The 23,992-nt window shown below is 54.5% G+C and overlaps 1 protein-coding gene across 1 annotated transcript; it reads left to right on the top strand.

Annotated features, from left to right (window-relative positions):
• Positions 1–1,182: 1,182 nt before the first annotated feature.
• Positions 1,183–23,949, top strand: LOC116239152 (uncharacterized). The gene is made up of 31 exons (XM_090130613.1): positions 1,183–1,370; positions 3,982–4,215; positions 4,628–4,870; positions 7,199–7,432; positions 7,847–8,089; positions 8,737–8,970; positions 10,335–10,571; positions 11,785–12,075; positions 12,350–12,447; positions 13,103–13,289; positions 13,372–13,474; positions 13,923–14,169; positions 14,324–14,363; positions 14,949–15,054; positions 15,205–15,272; positions 15,510–15,652; positions 15,787–15,874; positions 16,163–16,233; positions 16,324–16,360; positions 17,104–17,201; positions 17,361–17,477; positions 18,461–18,618; positions 18,694–18,829; positions 19,529–19,675; positions 19,832–19,931; positions 20,647–20,726; positions 21,110–21,244; positions 21,603–21,728; positions 22,145–22,302; positions 22,544–22,679; positions 23,059–23,949. Exons 1-31 carry the CDS (start codon positions 1,208–1,210, stop codon positions 23,131–23,133), a joined length of 4,533 nt encoding a protein of 1,510 aa, XP_089986739.1. The 5' UTR covers positions 1,183–1,207; the 3' UTR covers positions 23,134–23,949.
• Positions 23,950–23,992: the final 43 nt, after the last annotated feature.

The raw sequence follows: 23,992 nt of genomic DNA, 5'->3' as shown, positions 1-23,992 counted from the left end.
ACGTCATCTTCAATGAAAAGTGAAGGGGCTCTTCGGCACAGTGGAGGGCTCTGGTGCCAGACTGCAGGTGCTGAGATATATGTAGTCCCCATGTCACCTCCAGTGCATAGGGTGGCACCTGGGGCTGGTATCATGGCAGGATGTGGTCATCAGCGTGGGTAGTGGATTTGCCAGCCCAACAAAGCTGGGCTGCTTGTGTCCCAGGCGTTGAAATCAGTCCACACACTGCCTTGGCATCGTGGGCTTTGCCCTGTGTGTCCATAACACACAGCTGCAGCCCATGACTGTGGAAGGAAGGGAAGCAGAGCACGGTTGTGCTAAAGTTCAGAATTTTCCCAATGTGTAGCAAGGAGAAGTTTTGTGATGAGAGGGTGAACGAGCAAATAGAGGACTTCCTGATAGCGTGAGCCATGTTTCCTCCATGGCACGTGAGTTTTCAGATGGGGTAATGAAGGGCTTTTGGAGAGGCCAAGCTGTTAGCACGATGATGGGCTGACGAATTGCATTGGAAGCAACATGAGGATGTGGTTTTTGGGGGACCTCTCTGATATGTGGAATTTCCCTCACTATTTTTCAATGATTCCCAAATGAGGAACCTACGCCAACTAATGCCATCTGCTTTTGCTTCTCTACACTGAAAATGCCCAGAGCACCAGCAGACAGGTAGGGGTGAAGGCTGGGCTGCTGCCAGAGGTGGAACAGCCACTCTTCAGGATTATTTAGAGAACTACACACTGCTGGGAAGCAGCAGACATGATCTCGGAGCCTGGATCACTCTGCTTTGTGCCCCTGGGGCTGTCACCTGTTTTCAGCCCGCACTCCAGCATCCAGACAGTGCCTCAGCTCTCCAGCCCGTGGGATCAGAGCCAGCTCACTGCTCATCCGTGTCCTTTTTCCTCAGTTTCTCCCAAGCTGACAGACACTGATGAGGGGAGGGCTGTCCTAATGCAGTCTCCACATGGCTTCACTGCTAGAATAGAATCCAAGAACCAGCGCTGTTCACATATCCTCCTGCATGCCCAGGTTCTGTGAGAGCAGCTGCTCCCACCACAATGCCTAAAATCTGTTCTCGGGGAGCAATGAGGTTGCAAAAGGGGCATGAAGCCTGCCCAGAAAGCAGTTCTGGCACTGGCAGAGCTTCCTTCTATGATGAGGAAGCTTCTTGCACCACAAGCAACTGCTCTGCCCAGCTGTTTCCTTCCAGTGCATGCACATCGTGCAGTCAGGCGGGCGCACTGAGAGGTGCTGCCTGTGGGGAGGAGGGAGCATGGCCCCGCAGTGCGCCCTTCTCGTGGTCCTAGCGACTCTGCTGGCAGCGCTGGAGACGGAACAACATGCCCCCAACAACAGAGGATATTCCTGGTATACAGGTAAGGTATGACTGCTCTCCCCTGGCAAAAGGAGGTTTCACTGCTCGCTTGCTGTGCGTTTGCTGCATATCTTTACCATGAGCAGCACACAGAAGGGTCAGAGATGTTATTCACAGCAGGACCTGCAATAGATGGGCATGAGTTGGGGTCGAGCTGCAGTAAGCTGTGTGCTGCTGTTTTTAGGAGACCACATAAATGCTTTCCCCTGTGCCATGCCCCGGTGCGCAGTGACATCCCCTAAAGGCTGCTCTTAGTACAGGCTACGAGGTGCCCAAGCCGAGAGCTGGGAACCCTTCAGGGAAACCCAAGAGAGGGGGCCTCTCAAGGTCCATGAGACAGAGTCATGGTGCCCATCCCCAGCTCTGCAGCCTGGTATGGGGATGGGGGGAACTGCAGAGCACCACACACAGCTCACTTTCTATGAGCGGATCAGGGTTGTTTTGTTGTTTCCAACATCTGCCAGTAAAGCTGAGACAGGGGGCTGATATTTAATCTCAGCAGAGCCCTTCAAGTCGTCTTTGTAGTTCAGGAGCAATCTGAGTTCTCAGGAGGTGGAGGATTCATCCAGAGGCTAGGCCCGGGGCCATCATCCTGCTTTCTGCATCTGTTCGACCAGGAGTCTCTCCCTGTACTGACCTTGCCACAGCTGGATGACAAAAAAATGTTAAATGAGCACTGTGTTGTCCCACTCTGCTGTGCAGCACGGAGGAACTGCAATGGAGGAGTGCCCTGTGCTTGCAGGGAGCGGAGCACAGCACGCTGTCACTGCAACACTGGGGGTAAAGTCGGTGGACATCCCCTGTCTGCAGTGCCCAACCCCCCTGCTCAAACTGTCCTGATGGGCCAGTGAGTGTAACTATGCCCATGTGTGGTTTTCCAGCTCATTTACCCAGATCATAAGGTCAGGTGGAGTCCAGGACACAGACTGTGGGACACAGTGGGACATGGTGGCTGGTGAGCGCATGGCGTGCTCTGCACATCAGCGTCACCTGCCTGTCCCAGGAGCTGCCTGTGGTGAGGATGGTGTTTGCTGAGTTTGCACCTCTGTGTTTGTGAAGAAGAGGAACTGAGACACGAGCGCTCGGCAGCCACACACAGCAGCCCTGCCTGCATCCTCAATTTGTGCACATCCACATCCAGATCAGTGCCAGATCCCCCTGGGGTCAGGATCCTTGCATCACAGAGGACCAGGAGAGGGGGATGGTCAGGATGGGGCCCTGCTGGAGCCATCTTACATGTGGTGGCCAGGGATTGTGGGGCAGGGCGGACCCTCTGGGAAGAGATAGGGAACAAAGGGAGCAGAGGTCCCTGCACATCCCCCCTAACCGTGGAGGGTACAATGGAAGAGTGGGGAACAACCCCAGGCCACAGTGTTTTTGGGTTGCGTGGAGGAAACGAAATGACATAAGGAGCATCCCAATGCTGGGGTAAGGCAGCCCCACAGTCAGCACTGCCAGCACTGTGAGCAGCTGCCAGCAGAGGATGTGGTCAGGGCGTGTGGTGCATTGTGTGCACCGAGCTGCACTGTTCCTTTGTCCTGTTGTCTCCTGACTGCCCTCCTGCACTGCTTTTGTGGGGTTTTAACACCTGAACGAAGGCCTCAGCTCCTCACACCATGCTCAGAAGGGAGGTGGGCAAGCCTGTAGGGGGTGTTTTCCTGGATAGCTTCATGATATGCAGTGACTTACATGCAGACACCAAGAGCTGTAGCATCAGTGCCTGGTGCCACTATAGGTGTGAGTAAGGGAGACGTGGCTTTCAAACAGGGCCTTGAGTAAATCCTGGGGGGAGCACAGACTTCAGGGCACACCATGGAAACTGTGAAGCCTATGCTACTCTCTATGCTACTCTCTGCTGACCCCTCCTACCATCCACACCCAGGGCACGCCAGGCTCTGCTTTGCCACACCCCTGGAATGTCCTGCAGCAGGTACAGGTGCTCCATATAACTGCTGTAAAACGCCTAAGCATTTGTGTCTATGGAGCAGAGGCAACAAGGGGTTAATCACTGAATGAAAACCAGCGCAGTACTGCGTGTCTGCCGATGCAAAGCACACAGACCAACCTTTCTGCAGTCAGCACACATCACATGCTGAGTGCATGTGTCACACCTGAACCATATTTTCCATGCTGAACCATCACCCAGGCTCCTTCCTGCACTCTGTGCAGGGCTGGTAGGCGGCTGTCTGTGCAGTGAGGGTGTGAAAAACAGCCTCCAAAGGTGGTTTCTCTGCTCGCAGGATGCTGTCAGTTCCTACCAGGCTGGGAGCTGTGTTTCTCTCGGTCCTCTCTTCGAACTCCATCCTAGTGATACAGGGCCAACAAGAAGTGCTGAGACTCACTGGAGCCCCTCATGTTCCTGCAGGCACCCAAAGCAGGAACTGGGCTGGAGATTTTTGCCCCGAATCCCCTAATCGGGATTTTAGAGGAACAATGAAGATGGGACGGCTCTCTGAGCACCTTCCATCGACACCGTGCTCTTCTCCTGCCCCCAGGGCCCCACATCTCCTCATGCCATCCATTGCTGACACCACAGTCAGCCGTGGCCGAGCCTCAGCCCTCCTCCTTGTGCCCCTGTCCCCGAGACGGACCGTCACACTTTGTCCCAATAGGGCCGTGCACCAAGCCGTGGTGGGACCACAACCTCCAGTTTACACCAGACAGAAACAGCTATGGAGTGAACGAGGAACTGCAGCTGACCTGCCCTGGACAGCTCAAGCCCTCCTTCACCAGCGTCAAATGTGTAATTCAATTTCAAGAACCAAGTTCTATAGCACAATACGTCTGGATGGGGAGGAACAGCACAGGCGCCTGGATCCACATTGCAGGGGCCGTTTGGTGTGTTGGTAAGTGAGAGCAGCACTCGGTGTGGGGGCAACGCGCAGCAGGAGGGGCCGGGTCCTGTGCCCCGTGCCTTGGGGGTTGGACCAAGGAGTGGATGGAGAGGACAGTCCTGGGAAAATCCCAACCATGGGCTGTGGGGAGGACTAAGGGGATGGCGGGGATGAGAGTGGAACCGTATGGTTTGTGACTCCCGGGGTCACTGGGACATACAAGGTGTGAATGAGAGGTCACTGGGACGTAAAAGGTGAGCCCCTCCCCAAGAAGTATCCCAGGGGTCATATCATGGCAGATGGACATGTCACTTTCTGTGTCCCTCCAGTGACCGGAGGGCTGCAGGTGTTTGCTGATACCCGCCGTGCTCTGTCCTGCCTCACCAGCTCCCACCCTAACTGAACCCGTTTTCACCTCTGCCAGAAACGTGCCAAAGGCCCCAGTGGGATACAAAACTCCATCTGACTCCAGATCTGCAGGAGTACAGGAAGAACAACGCAGTGATGCTGAGCTGCCCCAAGGGTTTACAGCCATCCTACACCCATGTCAGATGTGCAGGGGGAAATGGGGCTTTGGATGATGCTGGATCTGTATACAGAGACACGTGGCAGGGGTGGAGCAGCACTGGTGCCTGGCTCCGCATTGAGGGGACTGTGCAGTGCCTTGGTAAGTGGAGTGGCAGGAGGTGCCTTCTCTGCAGCCCTGTGCTCTGACTTTCCACCCTCTCCCCTCTCTCAGTTCCCCGCCTCAAAATTGAGTGCAGGAACATCATCCTGGTGCCTGATCAGGCTCACAACTGAGTCAGGTTGTCTGTGCTACAGGAAATCACTTCCCCAGACTGATTCTTGGTCCGTGCCGGGCACTCAGCCATGTCAACTGCAGCACACGGCTGGGTGTGATCTGCAAACCGCTGAGGGCACACTCCATCCCACTGTCACTGATGGTGATAGCAGAGAGTTGGCAGACCCAGTACTGACCCCTCTGGCACACCACTCATCACTGGTCTCTACACGGACATTCAGCCATTCACCTCCACTCTCTGGGTACACTCTGGTAGTCGGTTCATGGTCCATCAGCAAATCCACTCATGACATCTGTATCTTTCCAATTTGGAGAGAAGGATGTGATGAGAGTCCATCAGTCAAAGGCCTCACTGAAGTCCAGGTTACAGCCACAAATCTTTCCTTCTCCTCCCATGCAGTTACATGGTTATAGAAAGCTACCAGGTTGGTCAGGCAGGACCTGTTCCTGGTGAAGCCACGCTGGTTCTCCCATTTCACCTCCCTATCTTCCATGTGCCTTAGCATAGCTTCCAGGAGGATCTGCTCCACAGTCTTCCCTGACACGCAGCAGAGACTGACAGGCTGATAGTTCCCTCCCTGTCGACACAGCATTGCCTTTTACTCCAGTCACCACAGGCTTTACCAGACTTTTCACATATCATTGAGTGTGACTTGGCAACTACATCAGTCAGTTCCCCCAGGACTCTGGAATGCACCCCACTGGGACCAATAGGGTTATGGATGCTAAGCTTCCTCACCTGGTTGTAAACCTGATCTTCTCTTACGGAGGGAGGGATGCTGCTCCCCCAGCTCCCACCTTCTGAACCAGCTGCTCAAGGGCTCTGTGTAGAGCGCTGGCTAGTGGAGACCGAGGCAAAAACTTGTTGAGTGCCTCTACCTTCTCCTTGTCTGTCGCTACCAACCTGCCTGTGTTGTTCACCTGGACTTATGCACTCCTGGTCTTTGCTTTTCCAGCTGCTGTACATACAGAAGCCTTCTTTATTCTTTTTTTGTGCCCCTTGACAAGTCCATTTCCAGGTGGGTCTTGGCCTTCCTGACCCCATCCCTGCACAGCCCGCGAGCATCCTTACCTACTTCTCCTTGGTACATGCCCCTGCTCCGTCTGCCTCTGCATTTTCTTCTTGCTGTCCAGTTGGACCAGCAGTTCCCTGTTCAGCCATACTGGTGTCTTCTTCATTCCTGACATCCCACACCAGGCAATGAAGAGCTCTTGTGTACAAAGAAAACTTCCTTAGAGATCTGCTAGCTCCACTTCATTTCTTAGTTTTTTGGACAGATTCCCAGGGTTGTTTTTTTTTGGCCTACTCTCTGAAGATCCTGAAGTTGCCTTTCCTAAAATCAAGCTTCCTGATTTTACTCTTTCTCTGCCTAATATCCCTCACGAGTGTGAGCTCGATCACTGCGTGGTCATGACAGCCCCAGCAGCCTCCAATCATGATGTCACCAATCAGTTTAGTGTCACTGGTGAGCAACCAGTCCAGCACTGCATCCTCCTGGTGGGGCTATCTGTGACCTGCCTCAAGAAGTTACCCTCAGTGCATTCCAGGTGCTCCAGGATCACCTGCAGCTCACTGTGCTACTTTTCCAGCAGGTGTCAGGGTGGTAGAAGTCCCACAGCAGGACGAGAGCCTGTGATCACAACAGCTTCTGTAGCTGGAGCAGAACACTTCATCAACAGGCACTCCTTGATCAGTCGCCCTGTGCTGATCACCTACCACAAGGCTCCCTCTGCTGCTTCCTTCTTAATCCCACCACTAAGCTTTCAGCTTGACCATGACCATCTGCAGGGACTCCTCTTCCCATTTTATTCCTTCCTTGATGTGGAGGGCAATGCCTCCTCTCCTCCTTCCTCACCTGTCCATTCTGAACTGCTTGTAGCCATCAATACCCACACTCCGGTCATGGGAAACGTTTCAGTAGGTGCTGGAGTTGACGACTGCATCATTTCAGGAAGCACAGTGGTTTCCATCTCCTCGTGTTTGCTTCCCAAGCTGTGTATGTTGGTGTAGAGACACTTCAGCTGGGCAGCTGGTCTTCTTATCTCCTTGGGGGATAACTCTTCTCCTGCCCACAGGGTCCCACATCTCCTCATGCCATCCATTGCTGACACCACAGTCAGCCGTGGCCGAGCCTCAGCCCTCCTCCTTGTGCCCCTGTCCCCGAGACGGACCGTCACACTTTGTCCCAACAGGGCCGTGCACCAAGCCGTGGTGGGACCACAACCTCCAGTTTACACCAGACAGAAACAGCTATGGAGTGAACGAGGAACTGCAGCTGACCTGCCCTGGACAGCTCAAGCCCTCCTTCACCAGCGTCAAATGTGTAATTCAATTTCAAGAACCAAGTTCTATAGCACAATACGTCTGGATGGGGAGGAACAGCACAGGCGCCTGGATCCACATTGCAGGGGCCGTTTGGTGTGTTGGTAAGTGAGAGCAGCACTCGGTGTGGGGGCAACGCGCAGCAGGAGGGGCCGGGTCCTGTGCCCCGTGCCTTGGGGGTCGGACCAAGGAGTGGATGGAGAGGACAGTCCTGGGAAAATCCCAACCATGGGCTGTGAGGAGGACTAAGGGGATGGCGGGGATGAGAGTGGAACCGTACGGTTTGTGACTCCCGGGGTCACTGGGACATACAAGGTGTGAATGAGAGGTCACTGGGACGTAAAAGGTGAGCCCCTCCCCAAGAAGTATCCCAGGGGTCATATCATGGCAGATGGACATGTCACTTTCTGTGTCCCTCCAGTGACCGGAGGGCTGCAGAGGTGTTTGCTGATACCCGCCGTGCTCTGTCCTGCCTCACCAGCTCCCACCCTAACTGAACCCGTTTTCACCTCTGCCAGAAACGTGCCAAAGGCCCCAGTGGGATACAAATCTCCATCTGACTCCAGATCTGCAGGAGTACAGGAAGAACAACGCAGTGATGCTGAGCTGCCCCAAGGGTTTACAGCCATCCTACACCCATGTCAGATGTGCAGGGGGAAATGGGGCTTTGGATGATGCTGGATCTGTATACAGAGACACGTGGCAGGGGTGGAGCAGCACTGGTGCCTGGCTCCGCATTGAGGGGACTGTGCAGTGCCTTGGTAAGTGGAGTGGCAGGAGGTGCCTTCTCTGCAGCCCTGTGCTCTGACTTTCCACCCTCTCCCCTCTCTCAGTTCCCCGCCTCAAAATTGAGTGCAGGAACATCATCCTGGTGCCTGATCAGGCTCACAACTGAGTCAGGTTGTCTGTGCTACAGGAAATCACTTCCCCAGACTGATTCTTGGTCCGTGCCGGGCACTCAGCCATGTCAACTGCAGCACACGGCTGGGTGTGATCTGCAAACCGCTGAGGGCACACTCCATCCCACTGTCACTGATGGTGATATCAGAGAGTTGGCAGACCCAGTACTGACCCCTCTGGCACACCACTCATCATGGTCTCCACATGGACATTCAGCCATTCACCTCCACTCTCTGGGTACACTCGCATTCGGTTCATGGTCCATCAGCAAATCCACTCATGACATCTGTATCTTTCCAATTTGGAGAGAAGGATGTGATGAGAGTCCATCAGTCAAAGGCCTCACTGAAGTCCAGGTTACAGCCTCACTGTGTGCCTCTCATGCCTCAGGGCCCCACATCTCCTCATGCCGTCCATTGCTGACACCACAGTCAGCCGTGGCCGAGCCTCAGCCCCTCCTCCTTGTGCCCCTGTCCCCGAGACGGACCGTCACACTTTGTCCCAACAGGGCCGTGCACCAAGCCACAGTGGGACCACAGACTTCAGTTTACACCAGACAGAAACAGCTATGGAGTGAATGAGGAACTGCAGCTGACCTGCTCTGGACAGCTCAAGCCCTTCTTCACCAGCGTCAAATGTGTAATTCAATTTCAAGAACCAAGTTCTATAGCACAATACGTCTGGATGGGGAAGAAGGCCTCTGGTGTCTGGACCCGCATTGAAAAGAACATTTCATGTAAAGGTAAGTGAGGCAGCAGCATTTCTACCCATGTGCTCTCTGCCTTCACACCAAAATTCCACTCCCAGCATTGCCCAGCGGGCACACATCATGTGGCAGGGTGTGGGGCCAGCTCTGAGGGGCTTCCGTGGCTGTCCTGGTCTTTGCTGTGCCTGCAGATGCAACCCTGGTGTACACAGCTCTGCAAACCCTTGTTTCCTGTGCAGGGGAGGGTCCCTGGGAGTCCTCCAGCAGCTGCAGGAGCTGCAGTGTGGGAGACAGAAGGGATAAATGAGTGGGGGATGCAGGGAGCACTGGGCACCTGTATGGAAACCAGTGAGGATCTGCCAGAGGGGAGGGCAGTACCCTCCCACAGGACAGGGCTGTGATACCTGTGGGGATGATTTCAGACAGGTGGGCAGGGAGAGAGGTGCCATTCTTGCTGCCAGAGCTCACGCTCCCATGGCTAGAAAGGTGCATGCGAGCCATCTGCCTGCAAGTCAGGGCAGGCAGTGGTGAAGAGGGGGAAAGAAGCAGGCTGTGACCAACCTCTGAGCAAGGAGGGTGCAGAAGAGATTTGCTGGAGCCTAGGGAGGTCTGGAGCATCATAGGCACTTAGGGATTTCAGGGATGGAGGCAGGTTTGAAGGAAGGAAAACAGATGTCTGCTTAGGAAGGATCCAGATTGTGTGTTGTTGTTGTGGGGCGATGGATGTCTCACTGTCCTCCTGGCAGTAAGAGCAGAGCAGGTGTGTGGGGATCAGTTGTGGCTCCAGAGTAAGAGGCAAGGCCTCCATTTTTGGTCCTGGCAGAGGTGTCTGTGTCTTCCCATCTGTGTTTGGGATTCAGAAGACGTTTCTGGGGATCCCTGCCAACCCCATCCTCAGGCACTGCCCCACCTCACCATTTCCCACCCTTACTGAACCTGCTTCCACCTATGATAGAAATGTGCCAAAGGCCCTGCTGAGACCCTCTTCTCCATCTAGCACCAGATCTGGAAGAACAAATGAGTGATTGGGCTGAGCTGCCCTGAGGGTTTACAGGCATCCTACTCCCCTTCATATGTATAGGAAAAGTGAAGTCCCTCAGCAATGGGACATCCAAAAAAGACTACAAGGGAAGGAACATCAGTAATGCCTGCAGCTGCATCCGGAGTGCCTGAATAAAGGGGCACCAGGAGCTGTCCTGGAAGCCCCACACTGCCCTTCCTGCCCAGGGGAAGGCAGGCTGTGTGAGCACAAGAGGATCCAGGCTTTGGATGTGCAGGGGAAGTGGGAGGTGCGGCTGAAGGGCTGTGGTGTAGGAAGGCTGACCAGAAACTCCATCCCTCACCACTATGTATCAGGGCAGCAGCTCTTCTGTTAACATCTTCCCATGTTTTTGGTGCAGAAAAATGTCAGAAGCCACAATGGGATTCCAGGATTCGTCTTGATCCAGACCAGGAATTCTACAACTTCAATAAAACGGTGATGCTGACATGCCCTAATGGGTATTGGCCTTCTGCCATGAGGATCACTTGTGTGAAGCCAAGCCCACACCAAGGCCTCTCAGCTCCTCAGAACATCTGGTTTATGAAGAACAGCACAGGCTTATGGCCGTTGGCAGTAGGGTACATGAGATGTGTGGGTGAGTGAGGACCTTCATGAGTGAGGGAAGGTGAGCATGATGGAGGTCTCCTGCATTTCTGCTGGCCCCATTATGTAGGCACACATGGATGTTGCCTCTCCCTCTGGAGCAGCTGAGCAGGGTTACGGTGCCAGGAGCCTGAGCAGCAGCATGGCTCTGCCCTTGTCACTTGCTGGTAGACACGGCTGTCACTGGAAACACGGGAGGGACGTGTCCCTGCTTCCTCCCTTTCTGGGTTCTTGTGCCCATGGACAGCTCACTGCCCCACCTCACCGCCCCCCACCCTAACTGAAACCCCTTTCACCTTTGCCAGAAACGTGTCAAAGGCCCCAGTGGGACCCAGGACTTCGTCTGGCACCAGACCAGGAGAAGTACAGAAGGGACGAAGAAGTGACACTGAGCTGCCCTGAGGGTTTACAGCCATCCTACACCCATGTCAGATGTGCAGGGGGAAATGGGGTTTCCAATTCTGCTGGATCTGTATACAGAGATTTTTGGGAGAGGAAGAACAGCTTTAGTGCTTGGATCCCCATTGAGGGGGCTGTGCAGTGCCTTCCTAAGTGAAGCGGCAGGAGGTGCCTTCTCTGCACCCCTGTGCTCAGACTTTCCACACTTCCCTCTCTTAGTTTCCATAACTGTTCATGAGTTTTCCTCATAACTATTTGCAGGAACATTATCCTGATGCCTTACAACATTCCTTATATTACCCTGGGGTCGATACCTAAGTGCACTCCCCCAGTGAATGGTGCCACAGCCTCATCCATCCCACCTTTGCAGCCCCATGCCCAGCTGGCACTCAGCCCCTACCACCTCTGCCAGGAACATGCCAAATGCCCTGCTGAGAGCCAGGTCTGCTGGTGGAGCTGTCTTTGGGCAGCCAGGGGAGATGATGGGCAGGTGTGCCCGTTGGTTGTGTCAGCAGCTGCAGTGCACGTGGGCACATCCTGATGAGCTGTGGGGGTCTGAAGTGTGTCTGAAGGGGTACAGTTACCTCCAGCAGTGACTACCAATCCAAAGTTCATGTCCAGCTTCTAAAAATGCTGTGGTATAAAACTCCTCCAGCGTCTCCAACCAAAGAACTGAATGAGCTGTTAAACCCTCCTGCTTTACTTTCTTGTAGCTGGTTTGGGACCAGGGTTCTCTGTCAGCAGCACCATTACAGGGTTGGAGGGGAAGGAAAGGAATTGACCCTATTGCAATACTTCCTTCACAGAGGTGCTAGAAGTTGTCCCCAGCACACTGGATGTTTCCAGCACCAGCATCAAACTGAACTGGACCTGCAGATTCCCTGATGCCTGCCAGCACATGCAGGCCACATGCCGGCTGACAGGGCCTTCCTCACCTCCCTGTAAGGCTGAGGAGGTCACTGGAGTGGAGCTCCTACACGGCCAGATGGGAACATTCACCTGTCCTCCCCTGCAGCCCTTCACTGACTACACTGTCACCATCTCAGTGCCCCCCAGCACTGTCCTGTTTTCGTGGGTGATCAGGACAAAAGAAACAGGTAGGTGTCCATGGGATAGTACAGAAGGAAAGGGACATTCCTGGGCTGGTTCACCAGCAGAGAGGCAGAGAAAGGTGCCTGTGGCGCGGCAGTTCATTCTGAGCATCCCCTCCCCGCTGTGATGGTCCTGGCATTCGGGCTGCATGCAGCCTGTGGGGCTCTGCAGAAGGGACTGTACAGAGTCCTGGAGCAGAGCTCTTTCCTTCCTACCCCCTGCCTACTTCCTACCTTCGCTGCCAGCCCCACCTGTGACTCCATCTTCCTGTGCTTCCAGTGCCGCAGAAGCCGGAGCAGCTGCAGCTGGATGCCAGCACGGGGACCCTCAGGTGGAAGGCGCTGCCCTCCTGCCAAGGGGAGATCATTGGGTACCAGGTACCACGGGCCCCCACCCAGCCCCTCCCTGCTGACAGCTCTGTGCAGGCAGGAGGGGAGACCATGGAAAGCCCTGAGGACCAGCAGTCACCCATCCACATCAGCTGAATTTCTGGCTGTGATGAATTTGAGCATTTCTGATTTCGTCTCAGTGTTCCTCAGTCTCCAATGATGTATTTGGCGGGGTGGCCTTACAGGCTTTCCTGTGCCTTTTGCATTCTTCTTTTTGGCTCTGGCCATGAGAAAGGCTGTGGTTTGCAGTGCTAGAAACAGGGCTGAGGGAGGAGAGTGCTGCACCCAGCTTGCAGCCACCTCAATTCGTGACGTCATTCACAAATCGCTGAGGATGCTTTGCAAACCCGGCCAGCTCAGACAGCTTGGAGAGCAAAGGCACAGTCTAAGCAACTCCATTTTCTGCAGCTGCTCTGGTGGTATCTAGAGTGTTAGCTCCAAAGTCTTTCCTGCCCTCCTCTGCTCAGCACCGGCGCTTTGCTCACACACACACAGGGCCGAGGCTCCTGCTGAGCTCTCTGGGCACCTCCAAGGGCTGCGATAGGAACAGGGGCAGGAGGAGCAGAGCGCTGTGTGGCTGTGGTGTGGGCAGGTTCCTGCAGGATTGCGGCCGCTGCCCTCCAGCTCCGTGTCCTGTCCCCAGCTGAACATCACGGCCAGGGCCTTGCAGGACGGCGGCTTCCTGCAGATCGAGCGGCTGAGGCTGAGCAGCCAGACCACGGAGCACCCACTGCCCACATACGGCCCCGGCACCACATATGTGGTGGCCGTGCGGGGCCTCACAGCCGTGGGTCCCGGAGCTGCATCGTGGTTTCACACCAACGGCACAGGTGAGGGTCTCTGCACACAGCTCCTCCTCCTGCCCCTCCGCACCACTCTGCTGATGCTCATCACAGGGATCTTCCTCTGCAGAGATGCCCGACGGCTGCTCCCGCCTCGTGCTCCATACCTCTCCATCTCAGGGGACAGCCGTGCTTCCCCTGCACCCCATCTCCCAGTGCCCTGAGGCAGCGAGGTGAGCACAGCCCCAGCTGCTCTGCTCTTGCAGCCCTGAGCAGTGCCGCCCCCCTTAAGCTGCCTCTGTCCACCTCTCCCCATTCCCATCTCTATTACCACCTCCACATCCTCACTTGCTCCATCCTCATCCCCATCTCACTGCCCTATCTCCGTCTCCAACCTCACTCCCATCCCCATCCTTATCGCCCATCCACATTCCTACTCTCATCCACACCCCCATTCCACACCCCCGTCCCTCCCTTCCTCCATCCCAATCTCCATCCCTGTTCGTGTTCCCATCCCCTTCCCCATCCCCATCCTCATCCTCTTACCCGTCTGTCCTCATTACTGTCCTCTTTCCTGTCCCTGTTCCCGAGCTCATCTCCACGTCGGTCTCATCCCCTTCCCCGTGTCCCCATGTCCCCTAATCCCCATCCCCATCCCCATCTCACAGCCCTGCCTTGCAGTGAGCACCAGCTGCTCGTGGCAGTGACACACAACAGCACGGTGCTGGAAGACGCCTGCTCGGGGGAGCTGCAGCCCTCCAACCACAGCCACCCTGCTGAGCCCTACGTGGCCGCCGTGCTCAACCTCAGCGCACCCACGGACTTCATGCTGGGTGATGGGACCCGCGGGCACGGCTTCCACAACGCTCCCCTGCACCCAGGATGGGATTACACCGCCCTCCTGCGCCTCGCCCGGCGCTCACCGCAGGTACCCGTGCCGGGGGCTCTTGTGGACGGGGCAGGGCAGCGACCGCCGCATCCTCAGCCACGGCTGGGGCCTTTGTGGTGCTGGTGGCAGCTCCTTGCCGTGATGTGGGTGACGTGGGATTGCTCTGAGCTCTCCGTCCTGTGCCCTTCAACAGGCGGAGACCTTCACCTGCGTGTGCTACAGCTTCTCCATGGGTAAGTGGCTCCTCTGCCCCACCCCTGTGCCCGAGGGTCTTTCTGTATCCCCCCTTTTCCCATCCCATATCCTTGCAAGGACAGGAACTGCGGAGTCCAGGAGCTCTTGTGGGAGCAGAGGAAACTTCTGTTTCCCACATCCTGGGAGTATTTACCTGCTATAACCAGTTCCTACCTCCATCTTCTTGGATGTTCTCTGGATCCTGAGGCTCTCTGTGGGTGCGCAGGCTTTGGTACCTCTGGCTTTTTGGGCAGGTGTGCACGGCTGGCAGCTGGACCCCCTGCAGCTGCCACACCATCATCTCTCCTCACATCCCAGTCCTTACGCTGCCCCAGTCCACATGCAACCCCAGAAACACTAACACCTTGCCCAGCTCTGTGCTGGGGAAAAGGCATGGAAATATGCCCATGCTGAGGGGCATCATACCTAGCATCACCTCTCCTTTTGCAGCAACATGGCTATTTCCCAGCATAGTACCTGTGCTAGGAAATGAGGGGAGCTCCTTTCCTTCCCACACCACTGTGGGATCTCCTTCCACTGGATTTGGATTTGTGGAGCATGATCCTGGGCTGTGCTTGTTACAGGGCAGGAATCAATTCCTCTGCTGCATAGACTGCCTGTGCTGATGGCATTTGTGCTGGCTGCTGTAGTCTTGGCACTGGGGATTTTCCTTCTCTCCCTGTTCATCAGGTCAGTACATGTCTCTCCTCTCCTGCTCTTTGTTCTGTCCAGGGGCTGCCTGGTATGGACCCTGAAATAAAGCAGGACATGTTGCCATGTGGGCATCCCCCTTTGCTCTCCACCTCCTGCTGATCTTTGGGCTGACTTGCTGTCTTGCAGGCGAAAGTGCAACAGATCAAACGCCTCTGAGATCAACAGCAGTATACCCCTTCAAAAGCGTCACAGAGGTGCGGTATGAGCAGTCTGAACAGGCTGCTTGGTAGAAAAACGAGCAGGGTGCTCCCAGGTACCATGAGGTTCCTTGCAGAACAAAGTGGGGCAGAGCTGGCTGGTGTGGGGAAAGAGACATCTCACAGAGAGGGAGACATGCATGGGAAGGGATGAAGCTGGTAGGGTTCTGCTCAATGAAATGCCAGCTCACTTCCATCAGCTCATGCTGACCTTCTGTCCTGATGTTCCCATAGGTGCCAGTAATCTGAACACATTGATCCTGGTGGAGGAACTGCTGGATGCTCTGAAGAGGCTTCAAAGGGCAGAGATAGAGGCAGAGCAGATGGAGGATGAATCAGTTGACAGGCACGAGGCAGGGCGTCTGGGCGAATACCAGGTCTGTGTTAGGTGCTCCTTCCCATCTGGTTGCACCATCCATCCAGCTCCAGCTCCTCCTCAGGTGTGTGAGGCACTCAGCCTCATACCCGCCAGAACCTGGACTAATGCAGAGCTCCTCTTCCTCCTGTGCAGAAACTGGCCTCCTCTCTGTGCCACTCCTGCAATGCTGGGAAGGAGCTGTGTAACAAGGGCAAGAACCGCTACAAGAGCATCATTCCATGTAAGCAAAATTCTCCTGGGGCTCAAAGCTCCTCTGTGGCTGATGCAGTGTGGACATCTGCCATTTCTCTAATGGTCTTCTCTCAAAACACATTGCATTTTCTTCCTGTGCCATGTCCCCTGCTGTTTTGTTAGCTCTTCTTTCCTTCTGAACTTGTCCCAAGGCTTGGAAAGCTGCTGAGGAGAGATCAAACAGAGCTTTCCTAAAAGATACTCCCCTTCCTTAGACAGTCATTTCAGTACTGCCCCAAAGGGACAGCCCAGTGACTCCCACGTCCCTCTCTCCCAGATGATCACTGCCGTGTGGTGCTGCAGCCCTCTGACACAGGGAATGACTACATCAATGCCAGCTACGTGGATGTAGGTAGCGAGGAGGATGGCTCCTCTATTTCTTGCCTTATTAAATGTTTAACATGGGTGACTGGAGCTGTTTGAAACTCTCCCCCACAGAGCTACCGGAGCCCGCGATTCTTCATTGCTGCTCAAGGTAGGTGCTCCCAGCCCTGGGAGCTGCCCAGAGCTGGCACAGATCTTCAGGAGCTGCCAAACTCTCTCCTGAGTCCCTTTGGAGTCCCCTTGGGATGGGTTGGTTTGCTCTGTGCAGAGCGCAGAGGGAGTTCTCAGGGTCCTTACAAAGCTGCTGAATCATTTTGGGTAAATAGGACTCTAAATGTGGAAACTCAGGTTGGATATTAGGGAAAAATTCTTCTCAGAAACAGTGGTGAGGCACTAGAACAGGCTGCCCAGGGAGGTGGGCAGAGTCACCATCTCTGACAGTGTCCAAGAAACATGTGGATATGGCACTGAGGGACATGGTTAGTGGGCATTTGGGAGTGGGTTGGGGTTGGACTTAGGTGATTTTAGAGGCCTTTTCAAACCTCGTGATTCTATAATTCTATATCATCATTCTGGGGACATAGGTGGGACAGGCACTCATTTTCAGATGAGTGGGCAGCAGCTCACTTTCAGGCTTGGTGCAGTGACAACTGCCCTGTGTCAGTACCCATCAGTACTGGTGCACTCTGGGCTCATCCATCCTCCCTCTTGCTGGTCCCTTCTTCTAAACTGGGTGCCCAAGGAGGGATGCCCAGTACCCCTGGCCATGTGCTGCCATGCCCAGGCTCTGTCACATCAGCCCTGGGAAGAGAGAAATGTGGGGCTGCCCCAAGGAGCCTGGGGGCACCTCCATGGTTTGGGCTTTGACACAGGGCTCTCTTCTTCCTTCCCAAGGCCCTTTGCCTGAGACAGTGGTGGATTTCTGGCAGATGGTCTGGCAGGAGAAGACTTCAGTCATTGTGATGCTGACAGGCTTGGTGGAGCACAACAAGGTAAGCATCCCAGCCTGTGCTCAGCTCTGGTCTCCCAGTGCCCAGTCTTTCTTGCTTTGCTTTGCTCAGCACAACCCTCATTGAGGTCATGAAGCATTTCCACACCCCCACTGCCTCGCAACGCTCCCCTAATGAAATTGTTGGTGCTGTCATTGACAGATCAAGTGCGAGCAGTACTGGCCAGAGCAGCAGCAAGTATATGGGGACTTCACTGTAACACTCAACAACACCAGGAGCACCATGGGCATTATTATACGTCTCTTCTGCCTGCAGAAGGTAAGGCTGTCATGCAGCTGTGATGGGGTTGCAGGGTTCTTCTGGGGTTATCAGCTGGCATTCAGCCTTGCTTGGGGTCAGTCTTGTCGTCACTAAGCACTATTCCAGAGCATCAGCCCTGGGTTTCTGTGCAAGGCAAAAACAAGCAGTCAGCTCCAGTGATACCCTGACTGATTTGGACTATGTGCCTGGGCAGATCCTGCACTCCCAAGGGCCTGGGAGAGGTGATCACAAAGGGTAGAAAATTAGCTGAAGGATATAAAAGGGCATCTCTCCACATCCAGGTTTTTCAGAGTGATGAGACAGGTACTTGCCACCTGGGTCAACCTGCAGAAAATCCTCATGAAAGCACTGTGGTGCCTTGAGGCTCCTGAACTTGAACTGAGAGATTATGGTTTAAGGTATCTTACCTGAAGACATTTCTCAGGATGGATACTTCTACTGAAGGCTGTACTTTGGATAATAAGCAGAAACCAAAAGACTTGCAAGGAGAGGACAGCTGCAGATGTTACATGTTCTTGTCTCACCTACAACAAAGTCCACTCAAAAAGTAAGACTCCAAGAGCACCTGATGGTGGGACATGGCAGTTCATTAGTTCAAGCCAAGTGAATAGAGGATGGCCTGGTACCAAAGTGGCTACATCCATATCAGTGTAGTATCAGCCTTAGGAAATGCCTTATTTGGGAAAGCTATGGTTTTCTGAAGACTATGGAGAGACTCAACACCGTGTTATTTATTTCTTTCCTCTGAGTTCACACTTCTTATTGTGAGGAGGCAGAGAATAAAGCAAATTATGTGGTATAGTCCTCGTGGTGCCCTTTGCTGTCTGATCAGCTACAGTGGAGCAGCCATTGTATTGGTGGTGCTGTGGGAGGGCTGGGTGCTGGTGCATCCCTGCCATGCTTTTCCTCTACTTGTTGACAAGTACTTCACATAACTTCTCAGGCTGCTTCCTGCTCCAGCCACATCTCCCTCCTTGCAGGCAGGATACGCTCTCCCAAGAACAGTGGAGCAGTTTCACTACATGCAGTGGCCAGACCATGAGGTGCCCAGGAACCCTGCCCAGCTGCTGTGCCTAGTGGAAATGGTGAACAAGAGTGTGTCAGAATTTCCTGCGGGCCCTGTGCTTGTGCACTGCAGGTACTGGGATGGGAGTGCTCATGTGCTGGAGCAAGGCTGGCCAGGGTACTACCAAACCCTCTTCTGTGTCCTTAGTGCAGGGATCGGGCGGACAGGCACCTTCATTGCCCTGGACTTCCTCCTGAAGATGGCAAAGGCTGAGGGAAAGGTGGATGTGTTTCACTGCGTGCAGAAGCTGCGGGAGCAGAGGGTCTGTATGGTGCAGACCAAGGTGAGGGGAATCACCTGCTGCCCACATGCTGCAGGACTGCAGATCTGCCTCCCCCCTGTGGTGTGCCAAGCCACATCAGCTGTGATGTGCATGGTCCCATCACCAGGACTGGAGCTGCCAAGTGATAAAGACTGCAGAGTCTTGTTATCATTGTGCTGTCCAAACCTAGGGACCCTCTGAGACTCTCTGAAGTGGCATCAGCATGCATATGCACCAACAGTCCTGGCACAGAAGGGCAGGTCCTTGCTCTTATAGGCATGGAGCACGCATGTGTCCTTCAGGCTTTCAGGATATTTGCCCACATGGCATCATCTGGGCAGATGTGTCCTAGCCAAGAGACCATGTTCCCACAGTCTGCTCATGGCTGTGTCCCTATGGAGGAAGATGTAAGTTGGGCAGGCCTGTCCAACTGCTCACAGGACAAATGGTTCACTGGTTTTCTGGACTTCCTTCCTGAGAGCAGGGGTCTGGTTTGAGAGAGAGCAGAGGAAGATGGTCTGGGTGGTTGCAGTTGCTGGCTGCTTCTCAGAGTAGGGCTGCCTGCCTCAAGGGTGTCTGGCAGGGAGGTGAAGGGTGGAACTGGCACAATCCTGATGCAGGTCAGTGTTAGTGTGTTGCAGTCTGTGGGAAGTAGTCTGGAGTCTTAGTGCTGCCCATGGAGCTGCTCCAGATGGTACAGTAATTCATATCTCCATGCAGGAGCAGTATGCCTTTTTGTATGAAGTGCTGCTAGAAGGCTTGCTCTGTGGCTGCACTGGGGTGCCAGTGGAGAGAGTTGCCAGTCACAGCTGCCTCCAAGGAGCTGAGATCCAGATCCAGAACAACATCCTGGAGAAGGAGTTCAAGGTACCACAAGGACCTGGTGCAGCGGGTCTGCTGCCTCCTGCCACAACTCTTACCCAGCTGTGGGTGAGAGGTGGGGAGAGTGTTTCTTTGTGGTATATCTGGAGATGGAAAGGGAGCTGACAGGAAGGGCTTGCTCAGGTGAATCATCCCTTACAGGCAGTGCAGAAGTTTTCTGAGTTGTTCCAGCTCCTCCCATGCAGAGAAGCAGAGAAACCCAGCAACCAGCCCAAGAACCGCAAGCCAGGGATCCTGCCAGGTACTGCAGGGCTGGGCAGCTCCTTGCTGCATGACCCAGCTCCTGAGAGCAGCGAGGGGGAGGATGCTGTTGCCAGCACTGCTGCTTCCCTCCCCAGCACCATGACAGAAATATGGGACCAACCATTCTGCCCCTGGGACCAAATGCCAGTTTCTGGTTGGTGTTGCATAGTATCATAGAATCATATAGATTGGAAAAGGTCTTCAAAACCACCAAGCCCAACTATGAACCTGACCCATCAAGGCTGATCACTAAACCATGTCCCTCAGTGCCACACCGTAGCATCTCTTAAACACCTCCAAGGATGGAGACTCTACCACTTTCCTGTGCAGCCTGTTCTAATTGACCACCCTCTCCATGCAGAAATTCTTCCTAACGTCCCATTTAAACATCTCCTGGTACAAACTGAGCCTGTTACTTAAGATAGGCAAAGCATTCCCTCCATGTGAACCACACCTCATTCCCACCTCATTCTGTGCTTCCACAGCTGAACCTAACCTTCTCCATCCTAACTCTAACCACAGCCTTAACTATAACCCTAACCTTTACCCCAACTCTCCCCCTAACCCTCACTGTCACTGCGGAGGAGCCCAGATCAGGCACCAGATAGGAATCAGGAATGGTGTTCACAGCTGCTTCACTGCCTTCCCCCTCACTCCCCTCTGTGCAGGCAGAGGATGGCTCAGCCCTTCTCCCTCTGCCCTTGCCTCCACAGCGGACTCCTTCCGGCCCATCCTGATGTCCTCGCTGAACGCTGACGGTTCGCCGGGCTACATCAACGCCGTGTTTGCCAATGTAAGGCTGCAGCCAAGCGCGGCTTGGGGCTGCAGGGAGCAGCAGAGGCTCCACGAGCACCCGGAGCAGAGCTGGGCTGTGCCGCCCAGCTTCAGGCACCCCAGCCCGAGTGCTCCATCGTGGTGTCTGTTCCCAGTGCCTGGGGCCCTGCTGCCAGGAGATGGCCCCCGAGTTCAGCCGAAGCCCTGGCAGCGCGCAGCACAGCGGGCTGCTGCACGGCTGCTGCCTTTTGCCTGCGCTGAGTTGCCCTGCAACTCGGTGGGCTGTGCCCAGCCCCTGGCCGCATGGAGGTTGCTGGAGTAGCTGTGGTTCTCACAGGCGTGGCCATGTCTGTGCGTTGTGTCACCTCTTAATTTCCTCCTCCCGACCGCTCTGTTTTGCAGACATACAGCAAGGAGGACAGGCTGATCATCACCCAGCTGCCCTTCTCCAGCACACTGGTGGATTTCTGGGCTCTGGTCTGGGATTACACCTGCACGTCGGTGGTTGTGCTGAACCAGCTCCAGGAGCTGGACAAGGTCAGCTGCCTGCTCTTCTCCTGACAGCCTGTTTTCTGCCTTTGCCTTACACATCTCTTCACTGGGGCCCTGCTTGCTATGGGGGCCAGCTGCAAGCTTGTAGGTTCCACTTTGCTGCACGGTCCCAGGACCAGTCCCATGGCATTGCAGTGGTGGGGGGAGCCCACAGGAACAAGGGCGGCCCTTGGGTTTTGCTTCCCCTGACCCAGTAGGAGTGCTGTCTTTCTGTCTGCTGGTCAGCCCCAAGCACAGAGCAGGCAGGGTACTCATGTGCATGCTGTGGTTGAGGGGCTGGGCCAAGTGTACCCATGTGAGGCATTGAATTGCTGTGTGCCACCATGCATTTATCTCCCACCAGACATATGTGGAGGTCTGGCCCACCCAGGGCAAAGCCATCCATGGCCATTTTCACATCCAGTGGATCTCTGAGGAGCCTGGAGCTGGTTTCACAGTCTGGACACTTGCACTCACCAATAGGCAGCAGGTGGGTTTTTGGCACAGTAATGACAAAGTCCTTTGAGAACAGCCTTTGAGAGAGCTGAGAGACACTGCAGGCTTTGGTTTAGGGCCAAAGTCACAGCTGGAAATGTCAGAGGCTGTGAAGGGAGCTGATGGGTTCCTTGAATGACACTGGTCAGAGCAGGGCCTTTCCCCATGGGAGCTTTGTCCCAAAAGGGTGAGGCTGTATGCAACAGTACAAGGCAAAGCACAGATATATGTGCACACCTTTCCAACCTGGAGAACACCAGCCATGAACAGTCTATGCATCTCAATAGTTGTTTATGGATGGGGATAGCTATTATAAGCTTCAGAACCAAATCCACAAACTTTCTGGCCTTCCTCTCCATGAAGCCAGTGGCTTACTTGTCTGCCCAACCCAACTTCTTTCTTCCTTGCTAGCCCAAGAAGTCTGCAATGAAAGTCCACTTCTGGCAGCTGGAGGACTGGCCCATGCATCACCGTCTTCCCCCAGACCCCACAACCATCATCAGCCTGCTAGGGAAGGTGGAGACACACCAGCGGCAGAGCCAGGATGGACACATCCTCATCACTTGCTGGTAAGCAGTATGTCTTTCAGAGGAGCAGCTGTGGCACAGAGATGGCTCACTGAGTTATATCAGTGAACTCAGGTACCAGTTCCAGTCTCAGCTCATGGTGGACATGTTCAGATGTGTTCAGAGAGAAAGGCTTCCCTGTGGAGGTTGGCTTGGTGCAGAACCATCCCGAGAGCCCCAGATCTGTATGGCTGGTGGGACACCTCCGGGGATCAGCACCACTAAATCACACTGCTCTCCTCAGGGACGGTGCCAGCCGTAGTGGGATCTTCTGCGCTGCCAGCTTCCTGTGTGAGCAGATCCAAAGTGAGGGGCTGGTTGATGTATCCCAGGCTGTGAGGATGCTGAAAAGGCGGCGGAGGCAGCTGATTAAAGATGTGGTAGGTATTGATTTCACACTCATCTGAGAACTGGAGCAATACTGAAGCACTGGTGAAGAACTGATGGGTGCCAGCCCTGCACCCGCCTCACCACCAGCTCTAGGTCCTTGAGGCCATCATACCACTCCTATCTGGGAGTGAATATCAGATACTGTGCCATGGGCACTGGCACTCCTCCCAAGCCCAGGCGGTCACAGCATTGGGATAGCCCAACTCTCAGCCACTGGAGCACACGTTCCCCAATAGGGGAAGCAAACTGTGACTGAGAGATGGGGATGTACCTACCCCTGGCTTTCTCTTGGAGATTGTGGCAACCATGCTGGCCTTCTTCAGAAGGTATTCTGGCATCAGGTGCTCATCTGAATCCTTCTGTCCACAGGAGCAGTATGGGCTGTGCTATAAACTAGCCCTCAGTTACTTGACTTCATTTGAAACCTATGGCAATTTCAAGTAAGAGACGTGGTCACAGCCCACTTCTGGCCAGGACTTCAACCTTCTTGAGGAAGCAATGGAAACCAGAGGAGATATGCACAGCCCAGGATCACAAAATCATTAAAGTTGGAAAGACCACTGAAATCACCTAGTCCAACCATCGATCCTTTACTCCTCTCATAAGCTACCCTAAGGGCCATCTGCAGCTAGACATCACAGGCTGGACTGTCTCCGAACTGTGGACAGAATTTGAAACATGAACATGGCTCTTTGCCCAGAGTTTTGGCAGGACTTTACTTGGCACCACAACATGAGTACACTGAGCAGAGCATAGGCACCAGGCCTTGATGTGTCCGTGCCAAGGATGCAAAGAACTAACTGTCCCATCCAGTCTCCCCTTCAGACACCCTCAGTGAAAGTGGGGTAGCTGCACCAACGCCCCAGTTGTGCTCAGTCAGGAGCACCAAACCACCTTCAGATCTCCTCCAGGGCTGGAGCACAGGCCTGCTTTGGGTGAAGCTTGTGTCCAAGAAGAGCCAGGGAAGGGATAATCCACAGCCCTGCAGGGATGACTTATTCCTTCCCACACCACACAGTCCATTCCTGCTGCTGCATCTTCCTGATGCTGGTCCAGGTGCCACAGCCCTGACAGTGCCAGAGAGGCTCCCTTACAAACCTGCCTGCCCTACCATGGAAATCCGAGTTGGATGTCCATACTTTGAACGTTGTCTCTGCAGGTTACAGTCCATGAGACGCTGCTGCACCACAGTGTAGAATGTCAGAACTCACCCCATAGCTGTATCTGCGTATCACCAATAAAGGTTCTGTGATGGCTTCAGTGGTGGTGGTGAGCTCTGATCTTCACTTTTCTTCCAGGTTTG

Source organism: Phasianus colchicus, chromosome Z (genome assembly GCF_987193195.1).
Source record: "Phasianus colchicus chromosome Z, bPhaCol1.hap1.1, whole genome shotgun sequence".
Lineage (NCBI taxonomy): Eukaryota > Metazoa > Chordata > Aves > Galliformes > Phasianidae > Phasianus > Phasianus colchicus.
The sequence above is the reverse complement of the archived record's forward strand: the minus strand, read 5'-3'. Positions and strand labels throughout refer to the sequence as shown.

Excerpts from the sequence above, each read along its gene's own strand:
- LOC116239152 (XM_090130613.1), top strand. The coding sequence starts at position 1,208 with ATGCACATCGTGCAGTCAGGCGGGCGCACTGAGAGGTGCTGCCTGTGG. Across the intron at positions 4,216-4,627 it reads AGGGGCCGTTTGGTGTGTTG|AAACGTGCCAAAGGCCCCAG; the intron begins GTAAGTGAGAGC and ends CACCTCTGCCAG. Across the intron at positions 22,680-23,058 it reads GGCAGCTGATTAAAGATGTG|GAGCAGTATGGGCTGTGCTA; the intron begins GTAGGTATTGAT and ends TTCTGTCCACAG.